Source organism: the organism of the source record quoted next, unplaced genomic scaffold (genome assembly GCF_019419815.1).
Source record: "Pyrus x bretschneideri cultivar Hongxiangsu unplaced genomic scaffold, Pyrus_bretschneideri_v1 Contig13, whole genome shotgun sequence".
NCBI lineage: Eukaryota > Viridiplantae > Streptophyta > Magnoliopsida > Rosales > Rosaceae > Pyrus > Pyrus x bretschneideri.
The window spans coordinates 2,619,676-2,636,156 of record NW_025999424.1 but is presented as its reverse complement, the minus strand read 5'-3'; the positions used below and the strand labels follow the sequence as shown (position 1 = coordinate 2,636,156).

The 16,481-nt window shown below is 38.6% G+C and overlaps 3 protein-coding genes across 5 annotated transcripts; 1 reads left to right on the top strand and 2 right to left on the bottom strand.

The window, feature by feature from the left end:
• Positions 1–491: 491 nt before the first annotated feature.
• On the top strand, positions 492–5,200 carry LOC103938743 (serine/threonine-protein kinase PBL34). Of its 2 annotated transcripts, none has more exons than XM_048578963.1 (6): positions 492–1,398; positions 2,694–3,031; positions 3,140–3,275; positions 3,922–4,058; positions 4,138–4,261; positions 4,395–5,200. In XM_048578963.1, exons 1-6 carry the CDS (start codon positions 1,218–1,220, stop codon positions 4,913–4,915), a joined length of 1,437 nt encoding a protein of 478 aa, XP_048434920.1. In that variant the 5' UTR covers positions 492–1,217; the 3' UTR covers positions 4,916–5,200. The 2 variants fall into 2 exon arrangements, with proteins under 2 accessions (XP_048434920.1, XP_009347057.2); XM_009348782.3 differs by having other exon boundaries at positions 494–1,398; positions 2,697–3,031.
• Positions 5,201–5,442: 242 nt separating this feature from the next.
• Positions 5,443–8,432, bottom strand: LOC103938744 (galactose mutarotase). Its single transcript, XM_009348783.2, has 5 exons — positions 8,237–8,432; positions 8,067–8,116; positions 6,612–6,735; positions 6,396–6,503; positions 5,443–6,191 (listed from the first exon to the last, which is right to left on the bottom strand). The coding sequence occupies exons 1-5, from the start codon at positions 8,415–8,417 to the stop codon at positions 5,566–5,568; spliced, it is 1,089 nt and encodes a 362-aa protein (XP_009347058.2). The 5' UTR covers positions 8,418–8,432; the 3' UTR covers positions 5,443–5,565.
• A 3,718-nt stretch (positions 8,433–12,150) lies between these two features.
• LOC103938745 (probable endo-1,3(4)-beta-glucanase ARB_01444) lies at positions 12,151–14,358 on the bottom strand. 2 transcript variants are annotated; one of them, XM_048578962.1, is made up of 2 exons: positions 13,751–13,913; positions 12,151–13,655 (listed from the first exon to the last, which is right to left on the bottom strand). In XM_048578962.1, the coding sequence occupies exons 1-2, from the start codon at positions 13,761–13,763 to the stop codon at positions 12,289–12,291; spliced, it is 1,380 nt and encodes a 459-aa protein (XP_048434919.1). In that variant the 5' UTR covers positions 13,764–13,913; the 3' UTR covers positions 12,151–12,288. The 2 variants fall into 2 exon arrangements, with proteins under 2 accessions (XP_048434919.1, XP_009347059.3); XM_009348784.3 differs by having other exon boundaries at positions 12,151–14,358.
• Between the last annotated feature and the right edge of the window lie 2,123 nt (positions 14,359–16,481).

The following is a 16,481-nucleotide window of genomic DNA, read 5'->3' as shown; positions in this document are numbered from 1 at the left end:
ACTCTAGTCTACAATAAAGGGAATTCAAACTCAACTACAAGAGATGGACACACTGGCCTAATCCAAAGAGAAAAACCCTTATCCCAATTAGCAATAATAAGACAAATTAAGTCCTAATAACGCCATAATTTTGCAATCAAACAATGTGTTGAGCATCTGCATGAGCACCACATCATCGTCAAAATTTGTAATTATCTTTTTCAATTTTAAAATATATGTTCCTTTTTTGGCCAAAAAACACATGAAATGTGGCAACCGAGAATTGGCATGGTAACGTTTTAGTCACAAGTTGGAGGACGGCAAGCAAACCGTTTTTTTGGATAATTCACGAGAAAATTTTCAATGTGCTGAAACATAGTCTGATTACTAAGTGTTAGTATATAAGTGGTTGAATTTTTTTTAAGTATCGAACTAGTTGTATTATAATAATTTGTGTAAAAATCTTATTTTCGCTCCCTCACTAAGTCGCTGCCTCTTGCTTCCCCTCCTCTCTGTTGTTTCTTTCTCTTAAAACCCTCTCAAACATCCTTCTCATTCCTCACGCTTGTCCTTCGCTCCTTTTCATGCTTAACGCGCGTTTGGCTCCTCTCTCTCTCTCTTTCTCTCTCTCTCACCAAACCAAACCACATTGTTCTTAGCTTTCTGGTTAGCTTAACCTCGACGCGATTCAGCAGTTGTTTCTGTTCTGTCTCCGTGTCTCTACGTCTTTTTTGTGCCAGTGAGTGTGTGTGTGTGTTTTTTTTTTTTTTTTGGTTTTGCTGCGAGTGACCAAGTGATGGGTTTCGAGTGCAAAATGCGTTCTTTCTCTTAGAGCTCGTCGCCCTCTGAGATTTTGTTCCTGGGTTTTTTCTTCGTTCTGAGTCCGACATTCTCCTCTGTTTTAGCTGCAAATTTTACTAGGTGGTCGTCGTTTTCGCTTGCATGTCGTTTTTCTTGTCTTGATTTGAAGCAAAAGGCTTGATTTTTCGAGTTGGTTTCAGTGTTTTTTGGGTTTTTTTTCCTTCTGAATTCAGGATTCTCATATCTGAGAAGGACCCAATGCGTTTCCTAGAATTATGATTCTTTGGGCAGTTTTTCTCTTTTGAGGTTGTTTTTTTTCAGAGTTGTTTTCTGAATTCATAATTTGGTTGCTTTCAAAGGGGATTGAAAGATTGGTTTTTTGGTGAAATCTCATATTTTTTTCACAAACGGGGGGATTAATCTTGAGTTTTGACAACATGGAATTGGGTCCTGATGCTTTTGTTGGAGCTAAGAATGTCGGAAAATCGAAGGGAAAGGAAAAGAAAGATGACGAAGATGAAGTGACAGGGTGTTGGATGAAGTTAAGGTTCATGGGGAGGTGCATGTCTCCAAAGACCAAACTGAATAGTTCTGCAAGTGGAACTAGCTCACCAGATGGTATAATTCAATTCATTCCTTAAATTTCCTTTTGTTTTACGACGTTTTCCTTATACAATTTGTCTCAATTTTTATGGTTTTACCTGCAGATTAGATTTTGATTGATTCCTTGACAATGTACTGGTGTGATCATGTTATTTAGCACGTCATTGCGCCATGGATATAGATGTTTGTGAAAGAATTGAAGTGATCATGTTATTCATCAATCTTCATTTGGTTCTGTATTTGTTATTCTGGTTGGATACATCGATTATTCTGTGATTGTATCTGTTTGTGCATTGTTTCTGGTAGTTTATTAACCAAGAAAGGCTAAGAACTTTTGTAAGTTCAACCATGAGGTGTTCTTCACATTTTGAATTAGAATTGTACCAATTCTACCGAACAGTCCAACTTGCCTAAACATTTCCAGCATGTTTGATTTTGACTTTTTAAGTATGTTCTGTTATCAAGATTCGAATTTGATTTGTGTTTTCTGGATGCTCCCAAACATAAGGATATAGGGCTAGATCATTCTTTTGTGGTTTTGGATAAATGCTGGCACGTGTTTGATTTGCTCTGTGCTTATGAAATGTAGCTAGTTTATTATTTGACTCGTGTTGCTGGATGCGGGATAAGAGGGATACGCAGGTGTACCCTTTCATTGTTTTGTATAAATTATGTGCACATGTTAATTTGGCTGTTCGCTGTGCGCTATGTGAAATGATTATGTTTCTGTTTTTAACTGAAGATTTTAGAGTTGTCTTGACAATTAATGCATCTCTAATGTGATGAGACACGTCTCTGTATGCACATTTTGTAACGGCAATGCTAGTGTCAATTACTCGCTATGTGCACGTGGGCAACTGACTGAAACAGAACTCTTTCATGAAAGTAACGTAGGTGGGACTCTGCGTTACCTGTGTCCGGTTAACTGTTTAGCAAGCTTATCTTTAGCAGGGAGGGCTCTAATCATGGTCACCTACTGCTTCAAATAGCCGTGTCCAATTTTTTATGATCATATTAATCCGTAAATAATTTAGCATATCCACAGAGTATGCTTCCGATAATAAAAAATAATAATTAGATGAGGAAAACATTTAACGGGATACTCATATTGGAAGAGCATTTTCCTATTACGAATTCTGGTGCATAAAATACCTCATCAATGCTTGATAAATATGCAGACTTCTCTATCAATGCATATCATATATCCTAGTCGTGCCAAATTTAGAATCTGTGCCTACTCTTTATATAAGGCTAAGCTGGTTGTCTTAAATTATACCTAATGATTTGATGTGGTGTCATTTGTGGACCAGCAGAAAGTAAAGGTACAAATGAATCGATCAAAGACCAGCCTGGTGCTCCAGTTCCTTCGTCTGCAACCACCAGTAACACAGGAAGTACTGTGCCTACTCCTAAGGCAGCTGAGGAACTGAAAGTTGCTTCCCAGCTACGAAAGTTCACCTTTGATGAGCTTAAGTCTGTAACAAAGAATTTTAGACCTGTGAATCTTCTGGGCGAGGGTGGATTTGGTTGTGTATTTAAAGGCTGGATTGACGAACATGGAACTGCTCCAGTAAAACCTGGAGCTGGGCTTGCAGTTGCCGTAAAGACTCTGAACCATGATGGACTTCAAGGTCATAAAGAATGGCTGGTATGGAACCTCAGTATCATTTTTTGCCCATTACCACTAATTAGAATTATGGGGTGTTTGTTCTCCTTCATGGATGACTAATGATGTTTTGTCTTTTCCATGTTGTAGGCTGAAGTTAATTATCTTGGCGACCTACTTCATCCTAATTTGGTCAAACTATATGGTTATTGCATTGAGGATGATCAAAGGTTACTTGTATATGAGTTTATGCCTCGGGGAAGCTTGGAGAATCACCTCTTTAGAAGTATGTACTCAAAATTTGAATTTGGTCTTCCTTGTGACAAGTGTTTAGATGTGTATTTACCTTTGGCTTGAAGATTTATGTTCACCTTTTAATGCTTGCAAGTGATTTGAACTACTGTGACTCCCACTGAATTTAACCTAGGATAGAGTTTAATGTGATGCAGAGGGACACAAGGATGATGATGGTTGTATTTTTTGGTGAGCAGTTTTCTATTAGTATTAGCGTTGACGTGTGGATACTGTTTTAACACAGGTCCTTGAAGTTTTTTGCTTGTTTTAGTGTGTTCGAAAGTGCTTGTCTTAGGAATGAAAAGTTTCTGTGTTTTAGATGCTATTCATATGCAAATTGTGCTAATACAGTCTTAAATTCGTGTTTGGAGGTTGTGGATTACGATTTATTTCCTACTGTTAATTTACATCTAAATGAAGAAGGGGGTTAAAACTTACCAAAGTTGGATCCGCGTCATGATTAAATGCGGTGAGGTGGTAAGAATGCTCGAGTTTAATTTGCCACACCTCAAAAAATTTCTGTAAGATGTTTCCTGAAAAAACAAAAAACAAAAGTTAAATGTGAATGAGAGTTTGCAGTGTAAGTTCTGGTTGTTTGATTTTTTTATGCTTCAGTGTTTTTTTTCCCCCCATTTCAGAGTCCTGGCCACTCCCTTGGCCTATCCGGATGAAAATAGCTCTTGGTGCTGCAAAGGGTCTTACCTTTCTTCATGAGGAAGCCGAAAGGCCAGTGATTTATCGAGATTTCAAAACATCTAATATATTGTTGGATGCGGTGTGTTACTGAGTTCAGGTTCGAATGTCTTTGTTTTTACCTGATACCTATTCTTCTAATCAATGGTTTATTCTCCCAGGACTACACTGCCAAGCTTTCTGATTTTGGGCTCGCCAAAGATGCTCCAGAGGGAGACAAAACTCACGTCTCCACCCGAGTTATGGGCACTTACGGTTATGCAGCCCCTGAGTATGTAATGACAGGTTGGTATCATAAACTGTATGAATCATCTTTTTTGCCTTTGTCTCAACAGTGCTTACTGCATCTCATTATTTATGCTCTTTTGCTCTTGTGGAATGTAAACTAATATATATAATGCAAGCCATCTTCTATCAGGACACCTCACTTCAAAAAGTGATGTGTATAGCTTCGGGGTGGTTCTGCTTGAAATGTTGGTTGGTAAAAGATCTATGGACAAAAACCGACCCAAAGGGGAGCATAACTTGGTTGAGTGGGCACACCCGCATCTGAGAGACAGGCGAAGGTTCTATCGTCTAGTAGATCCTCGAATTGAAGGCCGCTTCTCTATCAAAGGTGCTCAGAAGGCATTTCATTTGGCTGCCCGTTGCCTTAGCCGTGACCCCAAGGCTAGACCTCTGATGAGCGAAGTTGTTGAAGTGCTGAAGCCTCTTCCCGATCTCAAAGACATGGCCTGCTCCTCATCTTACTACCAAGCCTTACAAGCTCCTGGGTCCAATCCAATTTCTCGAAATGGCAGTAGAGGGCTGGCCGGGGTTTCAAGGAATGGACAACCAACTAGAACCCGATCCATGCCAAATGGTCCGCATGCCTCACCCTATCACCTAAACCATCTTAACCGATCACCCAGACCTATTGCGCAATCTGCACAATCATAAGGTTGAGCTCCCGTTAGATTTCCGTTTTGTTTCCTTTCGTCAGAAGTTATCGTTCAAGGGATAGGACAGAGAGTGAGAAAAGAACAGACCTCAGCTGTTTTATCGAGTCGAATGTCAGTGTGTTCTTCGGAGAGTCGAGTTTATAGGGTTTTGTCATCAAGCTTAACTTGTATGGCTAGACATAGATATTGAGCATAGAAATTTACCAAAGGAACATTTAAACTAGCCAAAGAAAAGAATCTTAAAGATGCTTGTTGTATGTGCAGTGAAAAAGGTTTCATGTTTTCTTGTTTCTTCGTTAGTAACTGCCTTTGTCGGTAATCTGCAATCTATGTTTCTCATTGATTTATTTGTGTTGTACGTGAACTGCCTGAACAATTGCCAACCGTTGACGTGCACGGAACTGCCTGAAGTTTCGAAGCAGTAAACACATCCACGGTGGACAATTGTGCGCGTACACGTGGTTGATTGTTCTTTAAGCTTCAACCACGAGTTCCCTATTTCAAATAAATAAACATGGCATGACGTGCTGGGGAAAAATCTTCGAATTATGTCCAGATCAATGTATTTAATCATTACATTTATTCATTCCCTGGAACCTAACCTTACAAGAAATTCAAATCACAAAAGGTGAGACATATGAAGCTAATTTAAGCTTTAATTGAAAACTTAAAAAGCATAAAATGCTTGTAAGGCTTTTTAGGAGTCACAATTGTGGAAGGGAAATTAGGGTGATTGACAGAATCGGGAAACCCTTGAGTCTCCAAGCACAACGCTGCATGCGGTTCATACACAAACCCTCCTTTCCCCTTCACATCCTTGAGAAAGTTACTCGTGTAGAACTGCAAGCCGGGCGCATTCGTCGACAGCTCTAAAACCCTCCCGGACTTTTTGTCGTGCACCACCGCGGCAGGCCTCAGTTTGTTGCCTACACCGCTGCTGTCGAGGCAGTAGTTGATGTCGTAACCGCTAGGCAGCTTGTTGATCCTGCTTCCCACATCATTTGGCTTGAGGAAGTCGTACGGGGTTCCTTTTACAGAAGCTATTTTGCCGGTGGGAATGAGGTGACTGTCGACGGGAGTGTAATGAGAGGCAAAGATCGTGACGTCCTGGGACAGAATATCGCCACTGTTGTGACCGCCGAGGTTCCAGTAGGTGTGTTGAGCTAGACTCACCGGAGTCGGCTTGTTTAGAGCCTTAGCTTTCATTTTTATGCTCAGTTGGTTGTCTCCAGTGAGGGTATAGCTCACGGTAGCTAGCACATCGCCGGGAAATCCTGCACAGATTACGTAACAATGAATTCAGTGTGTAGAACGATAACTTTTATGCAACGAGATGTCACTGTGGCAGTATCCAAATTAAGTCATGTATGGCCAATGTTGGAAAGTTTAAAAGCATAACAATGCTTGATTTGCTTGGGAAACCGTCACAGTAGCATCTAGAACACATACAAAAGCGATCGTTGTGAAGTTGCGTGTACCTTGTTCGCCATCGGCACTATGATAGGTGAAGACAATGGAAGGAGAATGGCCTTCGTTCTTGTGCTTTATCACTTTCCAGACAACATCACTGAATCCTTTTTTGCCACCTGACATTCAGCTAACCAATTCAATAAGGTAAATTAAGTTGCAGGTATTAAGCTAAAACACAGATTAAGACAAGATTAGTTTCGAGTTAAAACAACGTTAATGTATACCATGAAGCATGTTTTTTCCCTCATTAGCAACTAACTTGTAGTGAGTTCCATTTAACGTAAATTGAGCTCCTCCAATTCTGTTAGCAACCCGTCCAACGACAGAACCGATGTAAGAAGTATCATTCTGCAAAATTGCAAATCACAATGAAAACAGAAGGCAATTAGACAGTTGCAGGAGTATGGCGACGCAAGTGATAGATTTGAAATACCGTCACTTTTTTTTGGTAAAATAAGAGGGTAAAAAACCCTAAACTAAACAAGCCTTGGAGATCCCTAAGCAATCATCCATCAACACCATTCTAATCCACAGAAGAGGATCATGAAAAATGCAAACCCCTAGACAAAATGGGCCTTGCATGAAATACCGCCACTTTAACATTCTAGTGCACGTAAGTTTTTCTCAAGTTACAAGACAAACAAACAGGTCAACCAACCACTTCGATTCACGTGTCACTGTAAATCATTCAAGTATCTACAATATAGTAACTATTTAAATATAGACCAAAACAAAAAACCCAGGTCAAGACTTAGATTTGCACACCTTCAACTTGCTCTGCATTCTGCAATACCATGATCCTTTTTTGGTTTTTTATGGAATGATTGGTTAAAATAAAATTGTTGTGAGTAGCAAAGTGCAGGAACCAAAAACTCTGTCTATGTGGTTAGTTGTACGAGAAATGCTAAGGGACTCTCAGAAAAGTGGAACTCTTCATGGATTCTCTGTCATCTCGTACTTTGCACAATGCTTTATACTATTAGCAACATAATTGACGTTAAACTTTGAGGTGACAGAGAGTCCATGAGAGCCACTTTGAGAGAGTCCCCTCATCACTTCTCTAGTTGTATTATTTTAAGAAATGTGTTTCCCTAAAACTTTTCAAATGGACAACTTGTTTTGCTTCAAGGTTAGGAAAAACTTGACCATTGACTTAAAATCTTGCCTGCATTTTCCTTGACTACAGATAAATTTCCAGCTGGGGTTAATCACAATTTTACAAATTTTCCATGACATTCAAGAAATGTAGATTTGGTTGATTCAAGAATAATAAATCATGTTAATAAAAAATAGACAAACTGACTGAAATAATAATTTTATAAATCATACATCCCTCAAATATTTTGATAAAATATTAACAACATAACGATCGAATACTGAAAGTTATCGTTTAAATTTGTATTTTCACTTTTTCGGCCAATTTCCCATAAAAATAAGACTAGAGATTCCCACGTCCTACAGTTCCCCTGCCCAGCTAATCAAATCATTTCAAAGAATAATGTAAAAATAAAAACAACTAAACATAGCTAGCACATCCACATTAATTCTTGCCTAAAATCCAAACTAACATTGTCCTCCCTATGAGACAAACACAGCACTGTGGATCGCTCATAGAAGCTTTGGAACGCCACAACAAGAACACTAAACAGAAAAAAATTACAGGAAAAGAGAAAACTCACCGTGTACTCTTTGACGGAATCGTACCCGAGAACTACATCAGCAAGCTTTCCTGCAAACACCAGAAAGGAAGAAACGGGAAAACCGAAAAGAAGTGAACACAAGAATTCGAGAAACAGGAAACCATCGAGGTAAAATCAAAGTTCATAGAATTCGAGAAATGAACACAAACCATTTTTGTCCGGTAAAACAAGGGAGATGATAGTTGCACCCCAGTTGGTGAACTTGACTGAAAGATCACCCTTCTTGAGAGCATACACACCAATCCTTTCCTTCGATTCGGAACCAGAAGCATTCGCAATCGCGAAAGCGGCTAGAACGATGAAACAAAGTAGAACACGAGTGTTGGACATCTTGCCGAGTAAAATGTTCATATCAGATAAGATCAAAGGAAGAGTAGAAGTGTCACGGGTGGGACATGAACACGAAACAAGTCAGAGAAAAGGCAGCAGTTTGTACATTATGGTTAAGCTCTTATGTTTGTAGAGCCGGTTGTGTTGACTTGGTAACTCTACAAACAATGTGAGAAGATTCTTCAGCCGCCCAATTGTGGTCCGCTAATAAGACAGACTAAGAGTTCGTTTGTAAGTGTTTTTAAACGACTGTAAACGTTTTTGGTGTAATGGCTTTTCGGTTTCAAAAGTACTTTAAGTGGTTTTTGGAAAGAAGCACAAGATATATGCTTATTACAGGAAGTACTTAAAATTCACTTGAATTTTTACTAATAATTGGTTTAAAAACATTTTCACCAAAAATCTTTCAGTCATTTTAAAAATACTTCCAAATGAGCTCCAAGAATTTATTAACGCAATTAGATTTGTTAATCGCTCGGCTTTAAGCAATGATATGCAAGATAATACTGAATAAGATGACTTTTCAATTTCATGACCCATGATCCTCAAGTATTGACTGCATGTCATACAAAAGATAGCCGTGACACCCAAAGTTTTTGGCTTTTATCTGCAAATCATGATTACCATGCAATAAAGTAATATCATCCTCATTCGTAAAGTATTAGTTGCTAAAGTTTTTAGATTTGGATTAAACTCTCTGTCATCATTAAGAAGCAAAATTGGAAATGTTACTTTTGACTACATGTGGCATGTACCTACCAAGCAAATTGAGAAAAATCATCATTGATATTCGCTCCGCAATGTAACGAGGGTATATCCCTTCTTCCTATCTCACTCCTTACGTGATTTAATCCAATGATGAGCAAGATGGAGTGAAGGGAATGTATGTACACAAGTATTAGCTATCCAAGAAGCAAAACGGCAGGAGATGTTGACTACCGGGTCCCTGTAAGAGAGAAGAATGGCATACGTTAAAAGTTTAGAACCGCGTGAGAGGGAGGCTACGAAAGCAATGACACAACCAGTTGGTTCCATACGGATATCTTCCTTTTTTATGTCAGCCATTTGTATTGTTTTGGGAAAGGTAGCAATCCAATTGTGGTACCTACTAAAAGATATTGCATAACTAGATAAATAAATTATTACCAATACCAATCAATTTTAACAAAAATAAATAAATAAAGAATAAAAACTTTCATATGACGGGATATCACTGCGCCGGTATAAAGATAATGAAAAGGCTGCAAGCTTTTGGTTCCAATCAAAATAAAAGATGAAGAACTTCCATACCAATCAATTTCTGATCAAAAAAAAAAAATGAGGTACTTCCATACAACAGAATGTAATTGTGGAGATACCATGATAATCATGTTGAATTGCAAGCTTGTCTTGGGTCCAAGTTATCAAACACAAATAAATGGTCCAGCCTATGGAACCTTCTACCGTTAGGTAAGTTTGGCCACTGCATCAATGGAGGATGAGTAATCCCACTTCTAAGTGAAAGTTAGGTTTGCATCCATGGAGGATGAGTAGTGACTATGTCTTGTGTTTAGTAGCTTTTCCTCTTGTTTAAGAGGTTTAATCACATCAAATCAAATAAGAAGCAACAATAGCTTCAAATAGTGTAAGCAGTGTTTTATTTTTTATATTTATTATTTTTTTGAATAAAAAAAATCTATATATATATATATATATCAAATAAATTTGACCGCAAAGTCAATCTCACTCCAGCATTGCCATCATAAGAAGTGACTTTGAAGAGAATTTATTGATAAACAAGAAAAATACAATATGTCAAAGGGGACATGAAGCCAAACCCTGACCATTAAAGAATTTATGAAAACAAGTCAAAACCTCTTTTAGCAAAACCTATAACAAGGAAGCTTAGAAAGGTTATGAGAATAAGTAGTTGCAGCACAAGGAGGGCATGAATTCCACCAATGAACACCGAGGTGATCAACACCATAATTGGCCAAACAATTAGCAACTTGATTACCCTCCCTAAAATATGAGAAATCTAAACTTGCATGGAGGATAATAAAGCTCGACAGTTATGCCAACTAGCCAAAAGTCTCCAAGGGATCGATATCAAAGAAGGCGAAGATGAAGAAAGAAGGTGAACAACCAGTGAGGAGTCACACTCAATCCATAATGAATGCCAACCTTGGTCCCAAGCTAAAGATATACAATGAATAACGGTGCATAGTTCAACATTTAAAGAAGAGGTCAAACCTATTAAATGACATGTAAAATCACCAAAGATACCACCAAATGCAACCACATCAAAGGAACCTCTTGCAGCACTATTAGTATTTACTTTAATCCAAGACTAAGAAGGCAGGAGACACAACACCTCAATAATTTTTCGAGCCTTAGCAGGACATCCATGAACACCCTAGGTCATATTTTGAGTATTTTCTAGTATTAGTTTTTGTGTGAGAAAATCCTTGAGTAATATTTTGAGTGTTCCTTCTTTCCCTTGCCTAAGTGGAAGTTAGGTTTGCAACAAGAGAGGATATGTAATCCCACTTCTAAGTGGAAGTTAGGTTTGCATCCATGGAGGATGAGAAATCACAATGTTTGGTGACCTTTACTGAAAGATCACCCTTCTTGAGCTCATACACACCAACCTTTTCCATCGACACGGAACCGGAAACATTCGCAATCGCAGTAGCGGCTAGAACGATGAAACAAGTAGAACATATGTGTTGGACATTTTGTTGAATAAAATGTTCATATCAGATAAGATCAGAGGAAGAGTAGAAGTGTAACAGATGGCGTATGAACACAAAATAATTCAGAGAAAAGACAGCAGTCTGTACATTATGGTTAAGCACTTATGGTTGTATAGCCGGTTGTGTTGACTTGGTAACCCTACAAACAATGTGCGAAGATTCTTCAGCCCAATTGTGGTCCCCTAATAAGACAGATTAAGAGTTTAATAACGCAATTTATTCGTTAATCGCTCGGGTTTAAGCAATGATATGCAAGATAATATTGAATAAGGATGACTTCCCATTACCCGTGATCCTCAAGTCTTGACTTGTCATATAAAGACAGCCGTGACACCCTAAATTTTTTGGCTTTTGTCTGCAAATCATGATTACGATGCAATAAAATAAGCATCATCCTCATTAGTAAAACATTAGGTGCTAAAACTTTTAGATTTAAAAAGTACTCTAATCAGATGTGACATGGATCCATCAAGCAAGTTGAGAAAAATTATTATTGGGACATTCACGATGAGAGATCCTTACATGTAACAACGATACATTTACTTATTTTTATCTTACTCATTACGTGGCCTGATACCGTGACGAGGGAAATCAAAAGAAGGGCAGTACACAAGCATTTGCCAATTGCCATCCAAGAAGCAAAGCAGCCGGAGATGTTGACTATTGGGCCCTCTAATTGCAAGCATGGGCTGATAAGAGAGAAGAATGGCACATATTAAAAGTTTAAAACTGAGTGAGATGGCAGGCTACCAAAACAATGAGACAACCAGTTGGTTCCATACGGATATTCCTTCCTTTTTTATGTAGCTGTTTGTGTTGTTTTGCGAGAGGTAGCAATCCAATTGTGGTACTGGTACCTACTAAACGATAATGCATAACTAGATAAATAAATTATCACCAAAACCAATCAATTTTAGAAAATAAATAAACAAATAAAGAAGAAGAACTTTCATACAAGAAGAGTTTTTTTAAACAATTTTATTAATATTAAAGAGAGAAAGGAGAATTCGAAACTATTACAATAATTCAAACAAAAACGAATTTTGAATCCGAGATGTATGAATAAAAACCTAACACTCTGTCCGTTAAGATATTTGACCACATGCACATGCAAGAAAAAATTAACCCACAGAAGTTTATCTACTTTGAATCCACCATAACAGATTACTAAGGGAGTTTCCATCGTCGAAATCTTTCAAGCTTCTAATCTTCTCCAAAGCGCGTTCTTTGTCGTACATCCCTTGTAATGCATACACAAATCCTTTCCATCTGTCCGTGACTCCCTTCCTCCTGAACGCCGGTAATGCCCAGTTCACTAGCTCATTAGCAAACCCCTCATCAGAGAACAATACCTCAGTAACTGGCAAAATAGGCAGCATTTGGATTCCAAGTCTGACTTCTTTTTCCTTTGCAGTCGCAAACCAAAGCTTGCTGTCTCTCTTGATCGCCCATAAAATTCCCACAACCCGGTTTTTCTTCGCGAAACCTTTCTTGTAAATTTGATTCTTTCCTCCCTCTCTCACATGCCACCACATTTGAGCTGCCTGAATTTCTAATGCAGTAAGCAGAGAACCGGTGGCCTCAAGTTGCGCATCTCTATAGACTTTCCCCATCAGAGCAGCTGCATAGTAGGCATTAACTGCCTCACTCGTGCTCTCTTGATTCCTCCCGTCTGGGAATTCTGACAACCCTCCCGCCCACGAGTGCATTTTATAAAGATCAAAGCATCTCAGACGAGTGTAATTTGGATTCGATTGCTTGCCCTTGTTCAGAAAATCCTCCACGAGCGAGTAAGCTTGAGGCTTGTACTTCTCTCCCCATATAGGATCAATCTTTGCTAACACGGAAATTCCATATATAAAGTACCCCAGATGAAAATGGTGATCGTTATAAATACCAAACCCGAAATCAGCAGTCGGATCAGTTCTGGAGGATTTGGTAATAATTCCACCCCATGTTTTATCGTACAAAAATCCGTTGAAGCTAAAAGCACCGTCCAACCATGGCTCAATTTTATCGCTCAAGTATGTCCTAATCGCAGGGATCACATCAGAACAAGCTAGCTCCTCGGCGATCAGAGCCAGCCTCGCCGCTCTAGCAACTAATTTCCCGTAAAAGTATGAAGATTTGGGATTTGATTCTGTTGAACTAAGGGCGTCGACATCTCGATGAAGCGCGGATTTGATCTCAGAAAACGCATCTCTTTTTACACCTCCAACGGAGTTCCAAGTGACTGGAATAGGCTTCGGTGCTAACAGCCACGAATCACCAACAATGCCAACCAAATCACCGTCGATGCTTTTGTACTTAAAATTTTGCAAAACAGTAGCATTGGACAGAAGCTTGAGATGGAGAGGATGAGCGAGCACAAGCAAATCTCCACCTTTCTTTTCAAATTTATACGACAAAGTATTTGAGTTTTCGAGCACAGCTGCCCCAGAAATCGGGTAACAAGAACTGAAGTGGTCGAGAACTTTCTCAGATTTAGGATCAGGATCCGGCACTACAGCAACACGAATAATCCCAGAAATTTTTTTAAGAGATAACGTGGACGAGTCGCTGTTAATTAATTCAGTTGGGGAGGATGTGTATACTAACCATGTCTGACCATTGTCGAGCTTGACGATGAACTTGGTTTTTGAGCCACTCGCTGAGGAAGCCGAGACAATCTTATGACTGGTCGATAAAGAAACCGCCGTGGGGCGATAAACAAAGCAGGTGAGAAAGGGGGTTCCCCGAACCAGGTAGAAGCGGAGGTTGGAGGAGGGAAAGTCCAATGTCACACTCAAATCATTGAAGTCGGAGACTACATGGTGGCCGTTCTTGTTTGAATTGGACGCGAAGATGGTGAGGTCAGCTTCGAACGGGGTTGTGGATACGGCAGTAGAGTTGTAGGAGAAAGACGGGTAAGCGAGAGATAGGGAAGAGTTGGCTGATCTGATGGTGTAGGGGTGGATGTATTCAGGTTGGTCGCCATTGTTGAGGACAAAGTTTTGGAAGAAGGAGTTGGTGGGGAGCGGGGATGAGAGGAGGTTCGGGGCGAAGAAGGTGGAAGGGTCGGGGAGGATGGTGGACTGAGCTTCCGGGAAGAGAAATGGGGCGGGGGTAGCCTGCGGAATCAACGCCGAAAAACAGAGTACGCAGACGACGAGAGCAAGAGAAGAAAGCATGTCGATTTTCATGTTTGTTTTTGCATATTCATTCATGAGAAATTGCACAAGGTTTGGTAAACATCTTAAATTGCATATTCATTCATGAAAAATTGCACAAGGTTATCTCACTATGTACCAGTTTGGTAGTGCTGAAATTTTGAAAAAAAAAGCTGCTGCTTTTTAGTGTTCGGTAAACTTCACAAATCAGCTTTTTTCACAATTGTGGATGTAAAAAGTCAGAAAACTCAAGCAGCAAAAGGCAGCTCCAGAACACTGGCTTTTTTTTTTATCTCAAAACACAGGTGCACGGTAACATTATGTGCTTTTAGAAATTTGATCCAACGATTACAAACATAGGACATTTCTAAAAGTTCTGGATCTATTGATCCCCGAACTCCGGTTGCTCAGATCCGGAGGGATCTGTGCTCCTTTTAGGATTTTATATGAGCTCATACATATCATTGTGGTCGGCTTTGATAATCTAATGATACTAATTTATATGTTGAAGTTGAGACAAATTTTAACTCCATCTCCTACATTGCCCGCTTATTATAATTTTAATAAACTTCATTTTTCCATCACTTAGATCATCTTCAACTCTTTCAACTCTTTGAATAAGTCTCAAAATTTGACTTCTAAACTCACCCAATTTCACTTCAACCCTTAGCCAAAATTTTAGTTTTGGGTTAAAGCTCAAAATTGGGCCAAATACCGGCCATCTTTTGAGTTTTAAACCCACTGGCGCGACTGAGAGCGCCCAGCACTGACCACCCACAAGCTTTTTCACATGCCTGTTTGAATCTCACGACCCCTATTTTCAAAAATAGACATGTTGGGTCCCATGCATGTGGGCATGTCTCCAAAACACAAGGGAGTTGTTGGCAAAAGATATGAGCCCAAAGGCTCCTTGATTTAAATCCAACGGATTGGATCTTTGGATCGTTGACTAATCCAATGGTCGAGGTTCAACTTTATTTTTTTTTTTTAATTTTGTATTTAAAAATTCTTTGAATCTCACGGCTTAGATATAAAACGATAAATAAAAAAATAATAAAAAAAAAAACTAAGGATCCAAATTAAATCCAAAGCCTAAAAAAATTATAAAAAAAATATTTAACTCAAAATTTCACAAAAAAACTCTATAAATACCTATGCATTTGTTCAAATCTCCACACAAAATTCATTATTCTCCTACAATTCTTCCAATTTTTCTTTCTACCATCTTCTAAAACCATTTGTATCATTGTTTCATATTCTTTCAATGTGTTTAATGAGTTTCATATGGTCGGTTTAGTGATTTTTAAATATTTATCGAAATCTAAATATTTTTATGTTAAAATGTTCATAAAATTAAATTAAGTTATTCTACGTAATTTTTTTTTAATTTTTATAAAAAAGGTTACTTTAGAAAAAATTAGCCTAAATTCATTCTTTAATAATATCGGGCTAAAAATTTAACATAAGAGGGTTGGAGCAAAAGAACTGTTTCTAGGCTAAAACCTAAATTTTCTAGGTTAAAAAAAAAAATTAGGTTTTAACCCAAGGATTGGAGATGGTCTTAGGTTATAGGACAAAGATACTTAAGGGAAATAAGCGTTTTTATGGTGAAAGTAATTTGGTCGTCTGAATGCCAAACTCTAAAATGTACTTGTGAGTAAATCATTCATAGAATACCTCACTTCACCAGGAAAGCTCATGAAGTGACCTTTTTCAGCGAGAGAATCGTAGACTCTTGGCCAACTTAGACTTGGATAGATAACCAACCGAAATATGTTCAACCGAACTGAATATGGCGCCAATTTGTCAACTCAATGATGTTTAACCGAATTGAATGTGTGATGACGGAGGTCAGTGAATCAATTAATGTTTTTCACAGGGTATGAGAAGGTTTTGCGTAGAGCGAGGGTTTCTCATAGAGTTGATTTACGTGTTGAGCTCAAGGTCCACTCCATGTTGCCAAACCTCATACTTGAATTTCATGATGGTCAAGTCTGTTGAGTTGTAAACTTCTGATAATATTCCAATTTCTCAGCATATTCTCTTAATATACTCGGAATTATGGAAACTCTACCGCCTCCGAGTCTGGCGCCCCCTCTTTGACTTAACTAGGATTCTAAATAAATTGGTGATGTGATTGATTCAACCTCTATCCAGAAACCAATTCTGATTCTTAATGT

Excerpts from the sequence above, each read along its gene's own strand:
- LOC103938743 (XM_048578963.1), top strand. The coding sequence starts at position 1,218 with ATGGAATTGGGTCCTGATGCTTTTGTTGGAGCTAAGAATGTCGGAAAA. Across the intron at positions 3,276-3,921 it reads GGAGAATCACCTCTTTAGAA|AGTCCTGGCCACTCCCTTGG; the intron begins GTATGTACTCAA and ends CCCCCATTTCAG. Across the intron at positions 4,262-4,394 it reads CCCTGAGTATGTAATGACAG|GACACCTCACTTCAAAAAGT; the intron begins GTTGGTATCATA and ends ATCTTCTATCAG.
- LOC103938744 (XM_009348783.2), bottom strand. The coding sequence starts at position 8,417 with ATGTCCAACACTCGTGTTCTACTTTGTTTCATCGTTCTAGCCGCTTTC. Across the intron at positions 6,504-6,611 it reads GGGAAAAAACATGCTTCATG|GTGGCAAAAAAGGATTCAGT; the intron begins GTATACATTAAC and ends GCTGAATGTCAG. Across the intron at positions 6,192-6,395 it reads TAGTGCCGATGGCGAACAAG|GATTTCCCGGCGATGTGCTA; the intron begins GTACACGCAACT and ends TAATCTGTGCAG.
- LOC103938745 (XM_009348784.3), bottom strand. The coding sequence starts at position 14,358 with ATGAATGAATATGCAAAAACAAACATGAAAATCGACATGCTTTCTTCT.